We start from the raw sequence: 23,633 nt of genomic DNA on the forward strand, positions 1-23,633 counted from the left end.
AATCAGCAAATTTTATCTTTTATTTTTAACAAATATTTTTACTTTCTGAATCAGAGGAACAGGGATAGGAGAAATTTCTTTTCTTAATTACGGCATGAACTTTGGAGACTCAAAGTCACATCAGATCCTCAGTGGTCTTCCTCCATCAACCTGGGCTTGCACTACTCACTTAGGCTCTTTGTTCCTACTTCCCAGAATTCTGTTTCGGGTAAATGTCCAAAATTCAGCTTGCAACATTAATGCAGTGAGATTAACTGAACTAATATTATTCCCGTTTGACTGGTGAGAGCTAGAGGTGCTAAAATGTTTGCATCAAGACAGAGGCACTTAGATAGCTGAGTGGCAGAATTTGAAATGAAACTCTAAAGAATCTTGACTTCTTAGTCTCCCACACTTCTGCCAATAGAATGTGACAGCATGGAGAAAAGCATAGCTGAAATTCAAAAAGAAATGTCAGGGAAGGAGGCAGAAGGAGATTGTTTAGCCCATTTGGTTCAAGGAAATGGGGGAGCAGGGGCTCACAAGGAGGGCTCACTTGTCTCAGACCACTTTTCCTTCTCAACATCGACGGACCAGATGAGTACATCCTCATTATTGTACAAACCACACAAATCTAAGAAATAACAACAGCGATAAATCCGCCACAGCAGCTACTGGGGTAAACTGACGGGTCAGTCAAAACAGTCTATTTAGAAGCTGTCTACAGATACCGGTTGAATGGAAGAGCCGATTCCTTTGTAAGTGTTTTATGACAGTATTAAATAAAGAGGGAAAATGCTGTGGAAATGTAACCGAGGGTTTTCTTCTCTCTTTAACTCACAAAGACATGGCCTTCCTTCAAGCCTAGGGAGCCCTGAGTTTTTTAATGTATTTCTTTCTTTGCAAAGAAAGTGAGAACTCAAATATCCAGGGCTTGTGTCTCTGTCTCCTGCCATTGCCACCACCAAATAGCAAGTTCACTCATGCAGCAGACTCACTCTCCACCCCGCTACCAACCTCTTCCACTCGGGGAACTGTGGGTTAATGGATCCTCCCATCCCAGAGGGACTCCTATGGCATGAGGTAGCCCAGGATGGACAGACATAACTAAGAAGAATGCTTGGTAACCATGGGGATCAGGAGAGGGGCCATCTTATAACGAGCTCTTTTGGTCTTTTGGTAAAGTTAATAAATAGGTCTCTTTGAACGGATGGGATCAAAGAAAGCTCTTTCTTATACTGATTATTTTTTCTTTTTATTGAGATATAAAATACAGTCTAAAGTGCACTAGTCTTAAATGTACAACTCCATTAATTTTTTACATGTGTACACCTATGTAATTACGATGCAGGTCAAGATATAAAACATTTCCAGAACCTCGGAAGGTTTCTTCATGCCCTTGTCAGTCAGTATCCCACCCCCTCCCCAGGGAGCAGTTCACCTCTAACTTTATCACCGTTGATTCCTTTTGCCTTTTCTTGAACTTTATATACATGGAGTCATACCTTGTACTGAATTTTGTTAAAGACTATTGAAGTCAAGCGCATGGAGTCAAGCTCAATGTACGTCCTTCCTTTCTTTCCTAGGCCTTTTTAGAGATGGCTTACACAGAAGCTGCCCAGGCCATGGTCCAGTATTATCAGGAAAAATCTGCTATGATCAATGGTGAGAAGTTGCTCATTCGGATGTCCAAGAGATACAAGGAATTGCAGCTGAAGGTAAAGTATTCTCTTGTTCATTCAGTCATTCAACAAGCACCAGCTTGTCAGGCATTGGCCTAAGTGCTGGTGGGAAGGAGCAGATAGGAAAAGATTAAAAAATTGCTGATTCGCTTTGAGGATATCACATGGGAAGGCAAACCATTATCACATGGGAAGAAAAGTGCTCATTGAGGTAAGGACAAAATCCAAAGGGGTGCTAGAGACAGGATGACTGGATACAGGGGATGTCTTGAAGGATGAAGTAAGAAGGAAAAGGTGGCTGCATTTCAGAGGTGGGAGTTCCAGGCAGAAACCCCTGAATATAACCTCCTTCTCTACTCATACAGGTCTTCAGTAATCTTTCCTTTGTCTGTCACGCGCCCTCCTCCAGCCTCTGTATTTCTGTCTTCAGCCCCGTAGAAGTCCTTCTAAGCTGCACGTGACTGAATTGGCCACTGGCAGAATTCAGATAATTCCAAACGGGGCTTTTCTTTTTGTTTTAGCTTGTTCTACATTTCTCTTTTCTTTTTCTCTTTTTTGTTTTATTGTGAAGTATAACATATAGACAGAAAAGTGGCTAGTTATGTACTGTACAGTTTAAAAAGTAATAATGGTGAGATCCCATAAATCTCGTAAAACCACTACCAAAGTCAAGGAATAGGACACAGACAGCACCCAGCAGCGCCTGAGAGGCCCTCCTCGTGCTTAACCCCTCCCTCTGCACTCTCTTGACTTTGAGGACGGTCATTTCCTTACAGTTCTACCCCCCCTCGATGCCTCCCTTAATGTCACACTTTAGCTTTGCCTATTTTTGAACTTCATATGAATGGAATCATACTGTCTGTGTTCTTTCATGCAACATTGTGCCATCCATGTTGTTGGGTGTGTCTATTTTTTTAGTTGTTATATAAATTTCCATTGTATGACTATAAATTTATTTGTCCATTCCACTGTTAATGGACATTGGGGTTGTTTCCGGTTTTAAGGTATTAGGGACAATGCTACTATGAATATTCTCAAACGTTATCTTGCTACACACGTACATCAGCATATAGGTGGGAGTACGTACATAACTAGGGGGGCAATTGCTGGACCAGAATGCATGCTTATCCTCAACTTTATTACATACTGGCAAGCTCTTTTCAGAATTAGTTGTCCCACGTTTACACTCCTACTAGTAGTGTTTGAGAGTTTTCAATGGTCCACCTTCTCGCTCACACTTTGTCTTGTCCAACTTTTTAATTTTTGCCTGTCTGGGGAGAGTGTAATAGTTTATCCTGGTTTTATTTTTTATTGTGCTAATTACTAACTGAGGTCGAGCACTTTTTGGATTGTTTATTGGTTCTTCCGTCTAGATCTTCTCTGGCGGGAAATTTCCTTTCAAGCGGTTTGCCCATGCTGCTCTTTTGGATTGTGTCTTCCTACTGATTTGCACGTGTTCTCTTAACTGGAGCACTTAGTCCATTTGGATTTATTGTAATTAATGCTATATTTGTGTTTAAATCTAGCTTCTTTTATGCTTTCTACTATCTATTTAATAGAGATATTCCAGTTCACTTCAGCTCATTCCACATTTACTTAGGGTCCGTTTTGTTCGAGATCCACAGCCCTTGATCTGCCTTCAAGGTTGAAGTCAGAAGACAAAGGCTCAGAGGTTGTTTCTAGCTAGGACTAGCCTTCTGACAAGTCTCCATATGTAGATCGGCACATGTCAACCGGTTGCCAAAGTCCTGATTCTGCTTTGCTCGCATTGTTGCTTCCAAAGTTCCTGCGCCAACAGTTCTGCTTCAGGCAGAACCTGGCACTTTTTTCTGACTAATGACAGCATGTTGCTTTTCTCCGACAAGTAAAAGATCCCACCCCATCCTGTACCCAGCCCAAGTTCTTGTTCTCTTAGATTCTCCCCTGGGGGCTAGAATCGAATTTCTGCACTTGATTCCCAGTGGAGCTTTGGTCTCCAAATGAGATGTTGTCATAAGTTTCTAATTAGGATTAGCAGCAGTACTTAGCTTCTTAAATTAAAGTACCAAGGCGCTGTAGTACCTTACCAAGGGAGATAGTCTGGGGTGGTGCGAAAACTACAGGTTAAAGAGGTCAGGTGGTCAAGGTCTACATTCAGCAAATGCTCATGGAGTGCCCACTGTGGGCAGGAACTGGGCCAGGCCCCACGGATATGGAGGTAGCAAACTTGTGGAGGAGCCCACAGTCTGGTGGGAGGAAGAACAGGTCAACATAGAACCATCAACGACCATGTGACCTATACCAGATTGGAAGGTGATGGTGCCAAGCTAGACTCTACTCCTTCCTGCTTTGATGAGCTTGTACAAGTTGCTTAATCTCTGTGAACCTCAGTTTCCAGATGGGTAAAGGACTATACCTGAAGATGTTTAGTTTTAATTTAAGCATTTTTTATCATGGTTAGTAACAGTAATTATAACAGTATGACAATAATAACAGGAATGTGTACCTTTAATTGAATCCTGATACTCTGGGTCAAGTAATGTGCCAAGCACTTGACATACACTGTCTACGGTAATCCTCAGATCAGTTCTATCAGACAGATACTATTATCTCAGTTTTACAGATGAGGAAACTGAGGCTAATAGAAGTTTAGTAACTTGCCCAAGATCGTAGTTACTGGAAGAGCCGTGATTAAAACTTAGGACTGTTTTGGTTTTGCACTATATCTGCATCTGTATATTGTTTTATTATGATCTCTATTGTCCACATGAAAAAGCAGAGAGAAATCAGGTAATTTGCTTATAGTCACCCAATCAGTAAGCAGCAGAGATAGTATTCTAACAGAGCTTCTCAGACTTTAACATGCATACAAGTCACCTGTGGATCTCGTGAAACTTTCTGCTTCAGTACGCCTGGGGCAGGGCTGTGATTCTGCATTTCTAACAAGCTCCCAGGAGATGCTGATGCTTCTGGTCCTCAGAGCATACTTTGATTAGCAAGAGTCTAGAACATATTGCTTCCTGACCTTTAGTAAGGATTTTCTGCTTCCCATGCTGTCGCATTGCCTCTTAGGGTCATTGTGAGGGTCACATGGGATAACATGGGAAAGCCTCTCAAAGCGTGTTTCAACTACATAGTAATGCATTATGGTCCTAGTGTTGACATGAATCAGCTACGACTTTCTCTGCAAGTAACAGAAATCTGTCTCAATTAAGCATATTGGCTAAAGTGAAAAAAGGAATTTATTGGCTCATGTAACCGAAAAGTACAGGAATGGTTCTGGCTGCAGGCATGGCTGGATTGAGGGCCCAAGTGATGATATATTAGAACATGGTTTCTCTCCACTCTGCCCCGTTGGCTTTGTTTTAGGGGTCTCCCTGGGATGGTCCCTGGCAGCCCCAGGCCCTCTCCTCTAGGTGGCGCAATGACTTCAGTGGCTTCAGCAGCTCCAGCTTCTCATCCTCCCATTTCCTCCAACAAGAGAGAGCCAGAATTTCTCCCAGTAGCTCCCACAAAAGTCCTGAGAGTCACTTAGTCTGATTGGGCTAGCTTAGGACACATGCCCTTTCCTGAACCAGTCTCTGCAGCGAGGGGGAGGCCGTGCTGTGATTGGCCAGGCCTGTGTCACATCCTTGGAGCAGGGGTGGAGAAGGGGGAATGGCTACTGGAGAGGTAGACAGCAAACCACTGTAGCCATTTGTGTCTCTGGGCCCACGAGGCCACCACTCGGGGTCCCACCAGGGCTTGTAGAGGTGGGGGGAATTTTGTTTGGTCTTTCTCTAACTTTACCTTTTGCCCACGAGGCAAAGTGGAGGGAGAGAAAGGAGGGATTTTAAGGCATTTCTCATCTCCTCTCTTGAGTATTTCCTCATGCCCGTAATCTGGTCTCCCCATACACTTTCTGTGGCAAGGCATTCTATTCCTCAGAGCATTTGAGGCAGAACCTTTCACATAATAGGTGTCCAATAAATGCATGGAATGAATGAAAAGAGAAAATCTGAAGGAACAATAAAAAGTGAGTGTTTTCCTCCTGCAGACCTGGATGAGAAGATTGAATTACTTTCTCAGTTGTTCAACAGAGACTTCTCCAGAATCATAGCATCTTATATGCAGAAGGGAACTTGGAAAATTTAAACCACTGTCTCCCAGTCACTGCATCAGAGAATTGTCAGGGGAGTTTCAGGTACTCTTGCCCATGGATTCTCGTTCAGTAGATTTGGGGCAGGACTGAGGCTCCCAGGTGATTTGGGGTGCAGGGGTCTGGAACTGGCCACCCCAACATATGTCTCTTTGGCATGATTATTTGTGGCTCATTACTTTGCAGACAGGAAAGCAACTGAAAAGTAGAACTTGCTTACCCATTGTAAGAGACATTTACATTGTAAAGGAACTCTCCATCTGTAAAGATATCTCCCTCTCTGTATCAGAAGAAAGAATATGACCTTCTCTCTAGAAACTCCTAATCAATGCCAAAGGCAAGGACTTAAATCTGCATTTGTTTATTGTGCTTCTCTGGTAACCTCCTGTAACTGACTCCCCTCCCCCTCCCAACATTGGCATTTCTTTAAGGATTAAGCATCTTTCCTTAGGCTAGGAACTGATTGCTGTGCTCACCTGTGACCACCCCAGCTCGAGACAATAGACTTGCTTCCTGCTACGCCCACTGAAATAGCAGACCACTACCTGCTGTGGCCATCAAGCGCTGTGCCAACAGGGCAATCTTGTGACTATTGTGGGAGGGACATTTCAATCATATGTGAAACATCCTGTTTGGGGGTATATAACCACTCTGTGCACCCCACTTCTTCGGGGCCCTTTCTTCCTTCGGGAAGAAAGGCCCCGGGCCATGGTTCCTCATAAAGCTTTGTTTAATTTTCTCTTGCTATTCTGTCTCATGTGAATTTAATTCGTTCTCCAGCCAGACGAACCCCCATTTCAGTAGAGGAAAAGTCTTCCTCCCTACATGGGGCAGAGGGCCTGGTTTCAGAGCCACTGGTCTTGCCAGCCTCCTGGCCAAGAGATATTCCCTGGCCCTGAGAATCAGTCTTGTCAGTGGTCCACAATGCTCTCAGGAAGATTAAATCAGCAAATGATGATTAAGGGTCTTCTCCATGTAGGTACTGAGAGCTACAATGAATATGAGACATGGTCCTCACTTGGGGAGAGTTTGCTATCTAACTGGGGAGACAAGCTCTTCTTATTATGCAAGATTTAAATTGAATAAGATTTAAATTATACAAGATTTATACAACATTTAAAAATTATACAAGATCTAAATGGGAGCTTCTAGAAGTTCAGTGGCAAAAGGCAGTGTGACTTGGTTGTGTAAAGAAGGGAGAGATTATGGCACAGTGCTTTGAAGGATGAGGCGAATTAGCTAAATAGAGAGGGGGCTTCCCAGTGGAAGGAGTTGGCTGAGAAGAGATGTGGAGTCTGAAAAGCACAGTGAAGTCAAAAACCATTGGGGCTGCTGTGACAGGATCTGGCTCTGAGGAGTTCAGGGCTCACTTGGAAGGTTTCAGCATCTTCCCAGGACCCTCGAGGCATGCAGAACAACTGTGGAAAGGTCAGAGGGCATGATACCCTCTAGTGGCTCCCTTTATGTTGGCCCAGCAGTCCATGGCTTTTATCAGTGTAGCCAGCCATGCCCCGAGGCTGTTGCTAGATGGGCCTCATTATCTCACTTTTATAAGTGGAGACAGCAGACTCCCACAGACAGGAAGCCTTGACTCCAGGCAACCCAACCAGCTGGAGGCTGAGGTGGGGCTGCTCTTCCTGGTTGACATTCTCGCCTCCCTCTGAGTATGCCGGCACTTCCCTAGGACTGCTTGGGGCTAGGAATCACACCCTTGTCTCAGAAGCAGCGAGCTATATTGGAGATGTGTTAGCCATGAGCACTGTGGATTGTCCCCTGTGGAGTTGTTGAGCCGCATGGGTGTCATCACAGAATGGTTGAAAAGATACTATGTCTGGGATTTGCTTCAAAATATTCTGTGGGGTGGGGAAAGAGATGGGGGTATAGATGAAACAAGTTTGGTCAGAATTGTTGACAATGGGAGTGGATTCATGGGGCTTCATTTTACCCTTCTCTCTCCTCTTGGGTATGTTTGAAGTGTTCTACAATGAAAAGGTGTCCCAGTGTCATGCTAGGCCTACTTTGTTCTCCGCTGTCTCACTTTTCTGCAGTGATCACAGCTTTATGTCACCTGCCTCCTGTACACCTGTAACCACGAGATGCTGAGGCCAGGCCCAAAGAGGAAGGTTGAGAGGATTTTCTTAGTGCTGTGAGAAGTTGATTCTGTTATTTTAAAGTCTTTGCCACTTCTGTCCCCTTCTCAGATGGCAGCTGGCAGGGTGTTTGGGCCAGAGAGTGCCAACAATTTGGAATTATCACTTAAAATAGAGGAACTGATCTCTGGTCCTCAGAGGAGGATCACAATGCCCGTGACCGCTGGCCCCAGCATGTAGTATTTGCAGATTGTCATCCTTCTCTGCAGCCACAGCCATTCATCTTGGAACAGGTATTATGGAGCACCTGTTCTGTGAGGGACTCTGTGCTGGTGCTGCCTATGTGAAGATTAACAACCTAATGCCCTGCCTTCCTGGGGATGTGGCACCTGAATAGAAGTAACTTCAGAGGACACTGTGGTGCGGGGTCGGTGAGCTGAGGAGTCGAAAGAAAGATTTCTTGGACTCTCAAGATCTGGCTGTAGTCCTCTTTTATTTAGAGAATAGTGTGGAATAGCATGGGGACAGGACCCATGGGCAGTCAGAGCTGCTGCGTGGGGACAGGGCCCACGGGCAGGAGGAGCCGCTGCTGCTGCCCCAAGTTGAGGGTTAAGGCTAATTTTATAAGGCATGGTTATGTGAGTCATCTCTTTACAAGACAAAGGAAAGAACATGAAAAAGAGTTAAAATGGTATCAGTGCAGGTGGGGTCTGGTCATTGGGTGATCCCATGCCTTTTAGACAAGAATCAAATCAGATTAAGTAAAGGTCAGAAGCCACCACCCTAAATCAGTTACATGAGATTGCCAGACAGCAGCCAACTTAAATTCTTGCCTTCCCCATTAAGAGTTTCTAGGGACAAGGTCATCTCTCTTCTTCCTGGTACAGAGAGGGAGGCACCTTTTACAGATAGAGATTTACCTTACAAATGTAAATGTGTCCCAACAAGGGCAAGTTCCATTCCCCAGAGCCTCCCTCCCTGTCCCAGTTTATCAAAAGCAATCAGCCCCAAGCAATCCCGATGCCAAAGAGACATATCCTGGGGTGGCCAATTTCAGGTCCCTACAAGGTCAGTCCCCCTTCCTTCACAAATGCAAATATCTCTCAAAGAGCAAGCAAATTCCAGTCCTCTGAGCCTGCTTCTCACCTGCAGTTTTAAAAGTAACCAGCCTAAAATCCTCATCAACTGGGCTGCAGGTGGCCCCAGGAGGATGTTCTGTGGTTGGGAAAATAAAGGGCAGGGAAATGTTTAAGCCAAGAAGAGGCTCTTCCAGCCCCCAGAGAACTCTAGGCGCATCTCTTTGACCCCTGGGGCATTTCATGGGCCACAAGGAGATGTTTTCACCTGTGGTCCTGATTGTCTGGCTCTACTCATCAGGGGGCACCCCAGAGGGGAAGGGCATAAAGGGGTGCTGTCTGTGATGAGGGAGGTGTGGAGGGGACCATGAGCTGCTGGAATGCTTCTGCCTCTGACATTGGCCTGACTAGCCCCTCCCCGCAGGTCTTACCATCCTCCCACCCCCCATGCCTCGTGCTGCCTCCGGGAAATCTGCAAAACCTCAGCTGCCCCTGACCTGGCCATCCTCCTCTCCCCACCCCAGGCTTTTCTGGGTCTGGGCTGGAAAGAACAATCAAGAGGATCTGAGGTTCCAGAAGAGCGGAAGAAAAGTATTTGGGACCATGGGGACTCTTTTTGCTACAGAAAATCCCCATCCAACCCCCTCAGGGAATTTGTATGCTCTGAAAAGTTGCCATGGGGTACATTTAACCCAGTTTGGGGCATATTCTTTAACTTTTGCCTATTCCAGCTTGGCAGTGTGAGCCATGGATTTGGGACCAGGATGTGGCCTCCCCGGTGACGGCAGATCTTGTCACATGTCCCTGCACGTGGTCCTGAGGGCTCCGCCAGCTCTCCAGGGCTTGGTTTGCCCCTGTGTTGGCCTGGGTGGAGGCAGTCCCACAGCAAGTCTTCTGGGAGCAGCTGTCCCAGCCTGGCCTTTCCCATGATGGTACAGTAGGCAACTTCCTCTTTGTGGCCCAAGGTGGGCATGCAGGACGAAGACCCACTCAGTGGGGTCACCTTCAGATGAACCTTCTCATTCTACCCCCAGGTAGTGACAAATAACCCTGGCAGAAGGACAGGCGGCCTCGGGTGGGGTGGAAGGAGGCATCCTGGGCAGCCCCAGCTTCTTTCCTGGCTTGGCGTTGGGTCTCTGCTTATGGTCCAGTTTAAGCAGTTGAGGTGCTAGGTGACAGTGAAGGGCCTGGGTGATGTGGGTACTTGTAGGCGGCGCTTTCATACTCCTATAGAAGGTCAACCTTCACAGCTATGATCAGAAGAACTGCGGGGCCCTTTTTGGGTGGATATCCTGACCAGTGCTAAGGTTGGGCCTTTTCTTGAACAGGGATTTGTTCAACTGACGTGTTGAACAAATTGAACAGTTGTTCAATTTGAACAACTGACTTGTTGACCTCCTACTTCATCAACACAGGGGAAGGGATCACTGCCTTCTCGTTGATGTTCTTTCCTTTTGCATTTAGAGCTGACAAGGGACCCCACCCTGGTGTGAACATTTTATGTCCCTTTCCTAAATCCTAGCCCTGATTTCTTGCCCTGAAACCACAGACAGCTCCTCCTTCATTCTCTCCCAGCCCAACTCTCAATCTCAACCGTAACACTGATAAGCAGCCATGTACTGAGAGGACCCATAGCATTCTAGGCCCAGCAGATCACGTGGCTCACTTCCTAGTTCTGGCCCTGGTTTTCCCATCTGTAAAATGAGATATGTGTTGACACCTAACATTCCTATAGCTGTAAGATTTCCTTATTCTTTGTAAACTACACAGAAAAAAATTGAGGATAAAACGAGCAGTTGATTAGATTTCTTAATAAAATTCTTTGTCCAAATCTGACATTACAGACTGAGGATTTCGAGTTCTTTTTTCTTTTTGCTGAGGAAGATTCACCCTGAGCTAACATCTGTGCCAATCTTCCTCTGCTTTGTATGTGAGTCACTGCCACAGCATGGCTACTGATGAGTGGTGTAGGTCCGTGCCTGGGAACTGAACCCAGGCTGCTGAAGTGGCTCCCCCTTTTATTTTTTTTTTTTTTAATGTTGGCTTTATTGAAATTTAATTCACATACCATAAAATCCACACTGTTCCATACATTTTAACTGCATGGATGAATTCTGTGTAGTCTTTTTGAAGATGCTTCCCCTATTTCTTTTGTGCTCATGAATTTCTTTTTTTAATCATTGATTATATATTGTTTCATTATTGTTTGTCCATTCTGGGTTTAGGAAAGGGCTTTGGTTGGGATTTTGGGGCTGGAGATGGTCTTGTCCTGGTACAGCCACTATATAGTGACTTCTGGAAAGGGTCCCTGGCATTCTCAGCTGTGAAATGTGGCTCACAGTCTATGCCACCCACCTCATAGATTTACGCTGAGCACAAATGATTCCTGAGGAGGAACATGCTGGAGTTAAGGTGTTGAAGGGAGCATGGGGCATGGAAAGGATCCTGGAGTTAAAATGCCTGTTGTCAAGTCCTGATTCTCTAGTGGTCTCTATGACCTAGAATGTGTTCCTTACCCCAGCACAACTCCAGGAGTCACCATCTACACAGAATACAGTGTGGCTGGTGATGGGACTTGTGCAGGGCAGAACTGTGCCTCGACCTCTCTGGGTCTCAGTTTCTACATGTGTAAAATGTGGAGGCTGCATTCAGTGATCTTCAACTCTCTTTCCAAGTTATAATGCCTTCCTTCCTCCCTCCCTCTTTCCCTTCCTTCTGTTCACATTTCAGATATTTTCCCTTATTCAAGAGGGGGTGGGAGGCAGGTATTAACAAAGGCTGCTTTTTCCCCACATGTGGATGGTGAGCACCAGGCTCCTTCCTTCCCCAGCTCAATGGACACCATGTCCCCTGGACCACTCAGCCCACCACCATTCAGCATTATGCACACACTCCTCACCCCCTCGGTCAAACTTTTTCTTCCCCTAAAAAGGCACTCTTCCCCCTTTGGTGGACTGGGCAATGAACTCAAGTCCTAGCTTAGCTGCTTTCCTTTGGTGTTTGCAAGGCTCTCTTTGGTCTGATGGTGACCTCTCTGACTTTGCCTAGAAACCTGGGAAAACCGTGGCTGCCATCATCCAGGACATCCATTCCCAGAGGGAGAGGGACATGTTCCGGGAAGCAGACAGGTGAGGCCTTGGCCTTAGGTCTCAGGACAGATTCTGAGCAGTTGGAACTCTCTCCTTTTCTTCATTCTTAGCGGTATTTGAGTCACACCGTGCCCTGCCCTTGCCCCTGCCGTGTCCTTCAGCCTTTCTGGGCTCTACCTTGCCATGTGCCCAACAGAACACATCAGTCCAGTCCAGAAGTGCTGCTCAGGTGAAACCTCAGGAAAATGCAAGATGCTAGGCTACCTCTCAGCTGTTCCTCCTTTGTTGGAAGGGGGAATAGGTGGGGGTCTGTTGATATGTGGCCCTTTAAGGCAAGTCTACACTCTGCTGAAACAGCCTGAAAGTGTGTGTGTGTGTGTGTGTATGTGTGTGTGTGTTCTGTTTAGAGCCAGCTCTTGATTTTTCATGAGCTGAATGTAGTTGTAGGAACAGGAATGCAGATGGCCCCCCAAAAAGCAGTCACTTGGCTAGTACCCCAATCACTTGACCACTTACTCTGAACATTGAATGCATTGTTTTCCAACTCATTACTTCCAACTGAAATTGTGACCATGCCAAGCTGGGACTTCAAGTTTACCACTGTCACTACCCTTCAAAGACAGTCCCTGTGGAGAAAGCCAAGGTAGAAAAGAGCAGGAGTGGGCACTTGGCCAGCACATTCTGTGGTTCTTACCTAGAGCTGCCACAGTTGGTGCTCTAACCTCACTGTCCACGGCTGAGCCCAAGCTGTTTCCCCAGCAATGGTCAAGGCAGCCTGGTCTTAGGGAGCCATATCTGGGTGTCCCCTCGTCTGTGAGGGCTGTATGGTTTTCCTGTATTTGGGAAGCAAATGAAAATTGCCCATCTTTTTAGAATATTGAGTATGATTCAGTTGATCTGCTTAATAACCAAATAGCCTTCAGAGTGTAGGTGTGTATGTGTGTGTGTGTGTGGGGGTGTGTGTGTGTGTGTGTGTGTGTATCTTTGTATGTAGCTGCTCAGGTTTGGGATTTTTGTGTTTGTTTGTTTTTTAAGAAATGTGGTTATTAGCATTTTTTTAAAGACACGTATAAAGCCACACTGTGGCGGCCGCAGTTCAGTGGCAGAGCGTGCACATGAGGGGGTGCGGGGTTGGGGGCACTAGGAGGTCTTGCTTTGAACCTTGGACAAATCAGGGTCCTTTTCTGTTTTCAGTTTCTTCATCTGAAACATGGGCAGGTCAGAGCTCTAAGATCCCTCCAGCTCTAAAATGCTTTCCTAGTTCTTTGTTTTTGGAATCTCTGAGCCTGCCCCCAGCCATCCCCCAGTAATTAGCACCCCTCTACCATGCCCAGGATTCCAACAAATTGAGATGAGAAATAAACAAGAAAAATGGAGGCCAAGAGGTCACCTTTATTCCATGGAGGCCAAGTGGAGAAGCGGCTTCAGTCTTGTGGCCAAGAGGCGGGCTAATTGAACCCCAGGGTTAGGCAGCCTTGCCAGGGCAGGGCAACCTCTTTCACACCCCACACCCAGTATGCCCCCAAAAGGCAAGCTGCCTGTTCCCTGAGCGTAGCTGACTTCCAAGAGGAAGAAAGATGGGGCTGAGCCAAACCAGTCCAATTATTCATCCCAATTCCCAGGAGCAGAATGAGTAAAGGGGCAGAGAGCAGCCAGGACTGTGCTTAGGGAAGATCCCTCCTCCTGCAAGCCGGGAGGGAGGAAAATCTTTCTCTACAGCACTCTGTGCCGTCCGTACAGTTGTGGTGAAGAGTATAGGGCTGGATGGGGTTATGTGCACAGTAGGTCTGTGCGAGAGACTGGGTATAGCTGGGTATTGGGCCAGGGTCGGGGAGTGGGGGGCAGGGGTGGGGCGGGCAGATTCTAAAAACTGCTTCTTTGCTTCCTCACAGATACGGCCCAGAAAGGCCGCGGTCTCGCAGTCCCGTGAGCAGGTCACTGTCGCCGAGGTCCCATACTCCCAGCTTCACCTCCTGCAGCTCTTCCCACAGCCCTCCCGGCCCCTCCCGGGCCGACTGGGGCAGCGGCCGGGACTCGTGGGAGCACTCTCCCTACGCCAGGAGGGAGGAAGAGCGAGACCCGGCCCCCTGGAGGGAGAACGGGGAGGACAAGAGGGACAGGACGGACACTTGGGCACCTGACCGCAAACACTACCCCCGCCCACTAGACAAAGCCGAGTTAGACGAGCGACTCGAAGGAGGGAGGGGCCACCGAGAAAAGCACCCGAGGACTGGGTCCCCCAACCCGCTCCACTCGGCATCCGGGTACAAAAGCCGAGAAGACGGCTACTACCGAAAAGAGCCCAAAGGCAAATCGGACAAGTATCTAAAGCAGCAGCAGGACACCTCCGGGAGGTCCAGGAGGAAAGACGAGGCCAGGCTGCGGGAGAGCAGACATCCCCACCCAGACGACTCTGGCAAGGAGGACGGGCTGGAGCCAAAGATTCGGGCCCCTGACAGCACCAAGTCTAAGCAGAGTGAGAAAAACAGAACCAGGAGACCTGATAGAGACCAAGAAGGAGCCGATGATAGAAAAGAAAGCCGAATGGCAGAGAATGAGGTAATGATGCCATTTGTTCCCCAGGTGAGGCGAGGCAGGTCTCAAGGGAGAATAATGCTAATATAATGCTGATGAACATTTACTGAATGAGTGAAACACTTACTGAATGTGTACTCTGTGCCAGGCCCTGTGCTAAACACTTTATCTCAATCAAGTCATCTAATCATTTAATCCTCACAGCAACCCTAAGAGGTAGTCATAGTAATAATAGCATTATTACTGTAGAGGAGGAAACTGAGGCACAGAGAACCTAAGTTAGTTGCCCCAGGACACACAGTCAGGAAATAGCAGACCCGGAATTATACCTGGTCATCTGGCTCCAAATCCTACGGCACCCTGCTGCTTTTACTAGCAGTTAGGGAGGGGTGTGATGCAAAGCCCTCTGTGGTCCTGTTTGTCCAGGGTGGAGTGGCCCTGAGGTGTTTCACCCACACCCTCTACCAACAGAGATTAGATCTTTGGTCCACTCTATCCTCTCTCCTGCCAAAAGCATCTACCAATCCTGGGGCTTCCATGAGAGGTGGTAAAGGAGAAGCAGCCAACACCCACTAGACTATACTGGGTACCCAGGGCTTGGTGTGTTTCTCTAGACACTGTCTATAGTGTTTCACTTCCACTGTAATAAAAATGCTCGGCAACTGGCTAGTACCTTTCATCCAAGCATCTGAAAGGGCCTATAACCTGCTGCATGACTTCAGTTCACACAGTGGGTCACCAGGAGGACTCTGGGCACCAGGTCTATATTCTATCTCGGCTTACACTTCCTTCTTGCCAGAACCCCCTACATTTAAGTAGGAGTGAGATAGTGGAGGTGGCAGGGGGAGGAGGGTCTGCATAAAGAACCCAATTTTAAGAATCCTGCATGCATATCTTCTAGTCTGAACCCAGAAGTTGGTGACAATGGCTAAGTGCAAATGAGGAGCTCACTTCTCAACTCCATGAAGACTGACATGTCACACTTTTGGGCAGTATTTCTGCATTCACTCCTACTTGCATTGGTGGAGGGCCAAAGCTCAGGGGCACAGGGGGTCCCAAGGCATAGGACCTAGTCCATGTGATGGCCGAGACCAAGGTCTAATGGTGGAAGCAGACCGACAAACACGATTCACACACAGTGGGGACCGTGCGGGAGTCAAGCAGTGGATGAGCTACTCTGGAGGCAGTGAACTCTGCCCTGCGAGAGGAGGAAAGCTTCCTCAAGGAGGTGACATTTGGTCTGGGCATTGAGAGTGGGGAAGAAGGCAGTTTGGGAAGCGGCGAGGGCAAAAGTGAGAAAGACAGACTGTTTTGAAGAACCTTGGGGAGTCTCCATGTGGCTGCATCTTTAGGGCATATTAAAGGATGATGTTTTTGAAAAGTAAAATTATGCTCTTGTGCAAACATAAAATGCACACATGTCAAAGATGTTATTTAACTCATTAATTAATGAGATAACCAGTAAGATATAAAAGACAGTTCAAAGGGGACTCTAAAGAGCGGGTAACATAGAGAGACAATCAGGAATGCTGAAATGAATTTACTAATAGATGTGAAACTGGCCTGTTCCACAGGGAACTGGGAATCAGTTGCATCTCCACCAGATAAAGTTCCTTTGCATCTCTGTGTACAAGAATTGTTTGCACTACTATTAGTTTTCTGCAATTTACAGAGTTGCAAAATAGCTCAATTCAAGATAAAGTGCAGACTCCTACAGAATCAGATAGCCTGGGAGGGTGCTGGGCAACTGTCCAACATTCCATCGAAAGGACACCCAGTAATCTTTTTTACCCATCTCAAAGTCTGGGATGGTTTTTCCTGACTGGCATAGAATGGGCAAGCTTGGGAGAAGAGATTAAGGAAGAGGGTGGGGTGGGCTCATGAAGGACCTGGTGTGCCTTGCTTAGGACTTGAACTGGATCCCGAGGACCTGTGAACCAGTGGATGTTTTTAAGGAGAAGTATACGCTTGGAGGTGTCCTAGGGGCTGGTGATGGGCCAGTGGCTCAGAGGGGCCAAGAACAAGAGTTGGCAGGGGCTCAGGCCTGGACCTCACACACTTACTGCCGGTCTAGGACCCTTTGTCTCCTTGGCAAAGGGGTGGAGCTGCCCCTTTGCCCTCCAACCCACGCTCTGAGACTCTTCTCTGGTAACCTCACTTCTCCCACTGTTTCATGCACCCTGCCTTCATTGGTTTGCACAACATCACTCATTTAAGATCATGTACATGATGGACCATCCCAAGAGCTGCGATGCAAAAAGGATTTCCAGAAAGCCCCATGGTTTCCCACAATTCTGTCCCTCCAGTTGGTTCTGCCTCTAATAGCTCTAGAGTGGGGTCAGAAGGGACTTGCTAGAGGCCCCAACAGATTGTATCTGTGGGTTTGGAGGCAGGCAGCCCGCATTTGGTGGAATATCAGCAGAAAAAAAAGTTTTCCTCATTGATCGCAAATTCTGTGTCACAATCTTGAGAACAACACAGGTCCACACATGGCTGCCCTAAGAGTCAGATAACAGGCAGTGACTGAACTCAGGGATGCAGGCAGTAGGCTTTCTTCTAATATACCAGGCCCCTCCCACCACAGGGCCTTTACATGTGCTCTCCTGCCTAGGACCCCCCACCCGACCCCAGAAGTCCACATGGCTCCCTCCTCACCTCCTTTGTCTTAACTTGTCACATTCTCTACAAGTTTGTTTCTGGTCACTACATAAATTCACAACATCTGGACCTGCTTCTCTTGCTTCCTGCTTCCTTTTCTCTGTCACACCCATCTCCTTCTAGCCTCTCCCCTGACATCTTTATTTATTTTATTTAGTGTCTATCCCCCTCCCCTCACCCCCCAAATGTAACCTCTCCAAGGGCAGGAATTTTTGTCAGCTGTGCCCACTGCTGTGTCCCCAGTCCCTACATTAGGGCTTGGCACAGAGGGCGTTCAGTGAGTATCTGCTGAAGGAATGAATGACTGAACCCAGACTCTGGAGGCAAAGGTCTGGCTTCTGAGAACGAGGTCACACTGTGTTCTTCTCTGCCTCAATGTTCTTGTTTGTAAAATGGGTGTGGTCACAGGCCATTGTAGGAATTAAATGAGCTTGTGCTGGTTAGAAACCCTGTGGATCTCTGGAGAAAGTGCCGTGCAGGAGAAGCCAGCATGTATGCTGCTGAGTGCTGTGGGCAGCCAGGTCCATGCAGGAGACCCATCCCTGATCACAAGGCCATAGGAAGAAGGCAAGAAATCGTCATCGAAGAGGGAGGACACGGGAAGCAGCACTCCTTCACCTAACTGGAAGGGGGATCAATGCCTAGAGGAGGGAAGCCAGGCAGGTGACACAGACCAGAGAGCATGAGTGACGCCAAGGTGGAGAGATGGGACCATGGCAGACCAAGGAGCAGGTGCCCATACGTGGGGGGCAGCCAGCCACTGCTCAGCTCCATTCTATGGCTGCCATGCCACATGCGTGCCCTGTGCCGATAGAGCTCCCATTTCTAAGAGCAAGACCAAAGTCTGGATATCTGTGTGAAATTTCCCATGTTTTAGAAGCTGTATAGACTAAAACATGTCTGTGGGCCAGATGCAGCCCAGGGGTCCCCAGAATGCAGCCCCCAGTATAAACAATCCATAGGAGGGAGAAATGACAAAAACACTTGTGCTAGATTCAGAGCCCAGAGACAGACTCGAGCATGCCGGGAGGCAGGTGCGAACTTGTTCTTCCCTCCACCCCCTCCTACCGGTCTCCATTCTTTTATTGCCCAGCGTCCATGGAGCACCTAGCACTGGGGCTGCAGTTGTGAGTGAAAGCTGAAATGACTCCCGATCTCATGGAGCTCATGGTCTAGTGGGAAGATACACTAATCAAATAATTCCTCAAATGAGTAGAAAAGTGTGAGTGTTAAGGTGCTAAGAAGGAGATGGAGGTATACAGTGCTGTTAGTGCCTGTAACAAATCAGAGACTTCCCTGGGTTAGGATGTGACTGTTGAGATTTAAAGGAATGGTGGGTATTTACTGAGTGAAAAGGAAGGAGAGCAGACAGAGGGACCAGCATGTGCAAGGGCCCTGTGGCTAGAGGCCAGTGTTGCTGGAGCAGAGAAGGCCAGGGTTAGAATGGTGGGAGGTGAGGCTGATTTTTCAACAGGGGCCACATCACGCAGGGCCTTGTAGGCAGATTAAGGAGTTTTATCTTTATCCTAAGTGCAACGGGAAGAGAACGTTTAAGCAGGAAGGTTCAATGAGGCCATCATAGTTTTGCATTTTGGAGTGATCATTCTTGATTGCCTTGGGGAGAATAGACTTGGGATGAGGTGACAGGGTGGAAGTGGGAGACCAACTGGGGTGTGGCTTAGCAGTAGCCCTGGACCTGTGGTAGTAGAGCTCTGCTTGCAACAGTTGGGACCTCTAATATCTTGGTGCGTGAGCTGGTGTGGGCAGCCAGGTGCTTTGGTTGCATTGTCTGTTCCCCTTAAGCTGCCGCTCTGATCTGGAAGTGTTCCCAGGGCAAGGGATGCATGGCCAGGTGCTGCTCTGGTTCCTGTGCCTGCAGGGAGGAAGGGCAGGGGTCTGTCTGGCGGGGGCTCCAGCCAGGCCACGCTGTCCCTGCCTCTCCCAGCTTGAACTGGATGGGGTCCTTTTACTGTGTTGACCTAGGAGTGTGGCTGGAGGAACTGCTTGAGAAGGGGAAAGATTATTTATTTTGGGAAGGGAGGGCCATGGATAATTTATTCAGGGAGATAAAAATAAAGAAAAGTGGTCCCCTGTTATTAGAAGCTATGGGTTCTGATGGCTGAAAAAGCATTGAGAGCTGCTTTGCTCTTAGGTTAGCTCAGAAGACTAGCGCACCCCTTTCCGTGGAATCTTCCGCTCCAAACCCTGGAGACAGCAAGGACTTGAGGACTGGAACTGTCTTTCCCTGTCCGGTAATAACTGGCTCGACCAGTCAGCCCTGTGCTCCTGCCCCAGCTGGCTCTTTGTCAGCTCCAGAGGGGTGTGTCTGGTTGTAAGAAATCACAACTAGAGTTGCTTATGTTGCACCAACCTCAGCCAAAAATGTTGACAAAAATGCCACTTGCCCCTGAGGAAGCCTAGGAATAGTCATTGGTTTGGGGGCCAAAGTTTAAGTCATGGGAGAATATCCTCCAAAAACTTCTAAAATAGGGGGTTGGCAAACTGTTTCTACAAAACGCCAGAAAGTAAATATTTTAGGCTACGTGGGCCAAGAGTCAAAATTGAGGATATTATGAAGGTACTTATGTAATCATTTAAATGGCAACTATTTACAAATGGGGAAAGCATTGTTAGTTCACAGACTGTACATAGAGAGGCCCTGGGTCCGCTTTGGCTGGAAGAGTAAAGTTTGCTGACCCCTGTTTTAAGGCTGTTCAGTGGCCCGAATTCTCAAACCAAACACCTGCTTTCCGTTCGATTTCCCAGACATGCGCAGTATGTTGAGGGACTTGATCGGAGGGAGGGAGTAGTAGCAGGAAGAAGGGAAGGGATTGCTAATTTGGGCCATAGCTCCAGGGCAGAGATAGGGCAAAAGGGAGGTGAGAGAGGCCCCTGTTGGGTGACAACTCTCTTCCTACCCATAAGGGACCTGGATGTGATTTTTTATGGCTGTGACGGATCTGTTGGGGACATGTCACCATGATGGTTGTTAATCCCAATGTGAGTTCACTCTTGGGATTTTCACTTACCTTCACTGTCTGCGGGTTTCACAGATGCAAAAACTCCCCAGTTTGCTAGGGATTTCAGCCCCCCTAAAGATATCAGGCCAGTCATTAAGACATTTCTATGCCTCTATTTGTCTGTGTGACCTTGAGCAAAGTTACTTAACCTCTCTGAGCCTTAGTTTCCTCATCTGTATAATGAAAGTGATAATAGCACCTGCTTCTGAGGGGTTTTGTGAGGATAAAGGAAATGTTGTGTGTGCAGCACAACTGACAACTGTTAGCTGTGCCCATTGCCATTCTTTTTCTCATAGCACTCCCTCATTTCTCTGCCGCCCGCTCACGGTTGATTTGGTTTGTTCTGTTCTTCCTTTTGCAATTGCAAGACTGGAAAAGAGGAACAGGAGGGCATGGAAGAAAGGTCCCCATCAGTGGGCAGGCAGGAGAAAGAAGCAGAGTCCTTTGATCCTGAAAACACAAGGACAAAGAAGGTAAAGTTTGTCCTAAATGCCGGCAGTATAGCCACATCTGCACGACAGGCATCGGGGACTGAGTTACAGAGTCCCTGTCCTGCCCAGTGAAGCCTTGCTGTGTGGGATGTGCCAGAGACCCCACCAGCGGTTCAGTGAATGAAGCCGTCCTCCCAGCGCTTCTTGGAGGAATGGCTTTGCCTGGGGTTGTTGCACAGTCTTGATTGAGGAGCTCTTTACTACGTGCCTGAGCTCTGCCGCACTCTCCAGCAACTTGGCTGTGCTCATAAGAGAAAACATGTGCCCGAAAAAGACTCGGGCTCCAGAGCCAGGCTCCCAAAATAGGCAGGTCCCCTGGGAGGGGCTCCCATGAGGGGGGGTTTTGGGTACTCAAACCAGGGCCCTGACCTCAGCAGGCCCAGACTCTGGGATTAACAAGACATCTATTATGCTTGTAAAGATTATTTTACTTAATTAAAATGAAAAACCCAGTTACAGTGCTGGGGCTTCCACAGCAAAAAGAAAGGTCCTTGGAACGCAGCCAGCTTTGTGCCTTTCTGGTCAGGGGAGGTGGAGAGATGAGTATCGTTGGCAGGGAAGCCGCTCTCCTAAATCTGGCTGCTGGGTCCGTGGGCTGCTGGGGGCACCAGGGGAAAGTTCAGCAGGGCCCAAGTACGAGCCTTGGCTAGGGAAGTTGCCCCCTTGCTGGGAGAGGGTGCTTGGGGAAATTTTGTAGGGGCTTGGCCACAGTTACGTTTAGCGATGCCCCACGTGCAAAGAAATGGCTCCAGCAAGTTGATTTATTTAGAGTTTCTAACTTAATCATTCATTCATTCAAAAACTACGTATTAAGCACCTCTAATGTACCAGGTGTTGAAATTCTTTCTGCCACTTTAAACATGGTGGATTAAGCATTAAGGGTTTATTCCAAATCCTGGGCTGTTTTGAGCCTCATCCTAGGGATGAATCAGTGATGTGGGACTTGAGTGGTTTACAGCCTCTAATTACCCAGTAAATGTTCCCAGGTAGAAGTAAGAATGCTCAGGATCTTTCTGGTTTGCGGGTCCCGTGGTCAAGGTTTATGCCCTCTGGTTGAATACAAAGACCCACTCCTCAGCCACCCTCTGACCTCCATTCTGCATTTTTGTTCAGGAGCAAGATTGGGAGAGTGGAAGTGAGGCCGAGGTGGAGAGCTGGTACCCCACGAACATGGAGGAGCTGGTTACAGTGGACGAGGTGGGGGAGGAAGAAGATTTTATCATGGAACCGGACATCCCAGAGCTGGAAGAAATCGAACCCATTGACCAGAAGGACAAAATCTGCCCCGAAATGTGCCCCTGTGTGACGACCGCCTTACACCTGGACTTACCCAAAGATTTCACCAAGGAGGGAGGCAAGACCATAGGTAATGGGGCTGCAGAAATCAGCCTCAAGTCGCCCAAAGAACTGCCTTCTGCTTCCACGAGCGGTCCCAGTGACATGGACGTGGAAATGCCTGGCCTAAATCTGGATGCTGAGTGGAAGCCAGCTGAATGTGAGACAGGCCTCTCACTGGAGGGTTCAGGTTGCTACGAGGAGCAGGCAAAGGGAGCAGAGGGCTCAGATGCTCATCTGGCCCCTACGCTCCAGCAAATGTCTTCCCCCAAGCCAGCAGAGGAGAGGGCCCGGCAGCCTAGCCCATTTCTCGATGACTGCAAGGCCAGGGGGACCCCTGAAGATGGGGCTTGTGAAGGCAGCCCCTTGGAGGAGAAAGCCAGTCCCCCCACCGACACCAACCTCCAAAGCCAAGCTTGCCGAGGAGTGTCGACCCCGGGTAACTACCTCCCTCTTCTCCCTGTGCGGTCGGGTTGATGGGCCCACTGCTACCCTAGAGAAGTGTGTGGGCATGTTTAGGCTGGAAGGAGCATAAGTAAGGTTTCAACCAGAGTTAAAACTGGTGCAGAAAGCAAGCTGCTAAAAGCCTAGCTATACTGTTAGGGCTTTTAGGCAAATGGCCTAAAGAAAATCAGATAGGAGACCACACATTTTAAACTCAGATAAGATGGTCTTCTCTGAATTTGTGGGAACCCAGTGGACTCTGACAACTAAAATTAGCAAAAGTTTTCAGTTATCAGCTGAAGGAGCTTCGGTTCCTCAGGATCAGCAAGCAGCCCCTTGTGCCTGCATAACAGGGGACCACCCAGGTCGTTATTCTGTGAGGCCTGAGCCAGGGGGGCAGGAGTGTGGGAGGCAGAGAAAGGAGCCGGCAGAGGGAAGAATGAGGGACTCACTAAGGGGCTTCCCCTTACTCCCTCAGACGCACTTTTCTCCAGGGTCTGACGGTGAAACAAGACTTGGAGGCGGGCTCACCTCCGCCTCCATGGGAGGTGATGTAGTGCTGTGCCTAGCACTATGACATCATGAAAGACAGAGTTTAAAATAGGCTAAGCCCTAGCTTCTCTGCCAAGTGGAAACTAAGATCCATCAAGGGCTTTGGGGGCAGGGAGCGTGAGTAGCCGTCACTGTTCTCCCAGTGAAAATAACTAGAGAGATTCATTTCACACAGACCTTGGAGCATTCCAGAGGTTGAAGTAAGGGGGACAAGAGTCGGGGACAGAAACTATAGAGGAAAGACTTAAAAATAAACATTTCAGTCCAGTGCTCTGTGGCTGGCACAAGCTGGCAGGTGAGCTGGAGGCTTGGCCTGGCTTCCATGTCAAGCTGACCTGAGCTGTTTTTCACCTGTGTGGATCTACGTCTCCATGGAAACTGCCATGAGCTGCCTTTGTTGCTAGAGTAACGCTGAGGCCTGGGTTGTGTCTAAAGAAGGCAAGAATAAAGGAGGAGCAAGATGTTCTCCTTGCTCTGGTTGAACCCCTTTTATTTTGTGGGATAGGTCCCAATATGCACTGGTGTCAGTGGCTTATTCGCTTACCCAGTGTTTGGAGTTCCTATT

At 48.0% G+C, this 23,633-nt stretch overlaps 1 protein-coding gene across 1 annotated transcript in view; it reads left to right on the forward strand.

The window, feature by feature from the left end:
* Nucleotides 1-23,633, forward strand: part of RBM20 (RNA binding motif protein 20) — a 189,899-nt gene that overhangs the window by 151,478 nt on the left and 14,788 nt on the right. Inside the window, 5 exon segments of the mRNA XM_046654235.1 lie at nt 1,566-1,697; nt 11,993-12,072; nt 13,926-14,592; nt 20,615-20,719; nt 21,851-22,511. Coding sequence (XP_046510191.1) covers nt 1,566-1,697; nt 11,993-12,072; nt 13,926-14,592; nt 20,615-20,719; nt 21,851-22,511 — 1,645 coding nt within the window.

The sequence above is a fragment of the Equus quagga genome, chromosome 2 (genome assembly GCF_021613505.1).
Source record: "Equus quagga isolate Etosha38 chromosome 2, UCLA_HA_Equagga_1.0, whole genome shotgun sequence".
Lineage (NCBI taxonomy): Eukaryota > Metazoa > Chordata > Mammalia > Perissodactyla > Equidae > Equus > Equus quagga.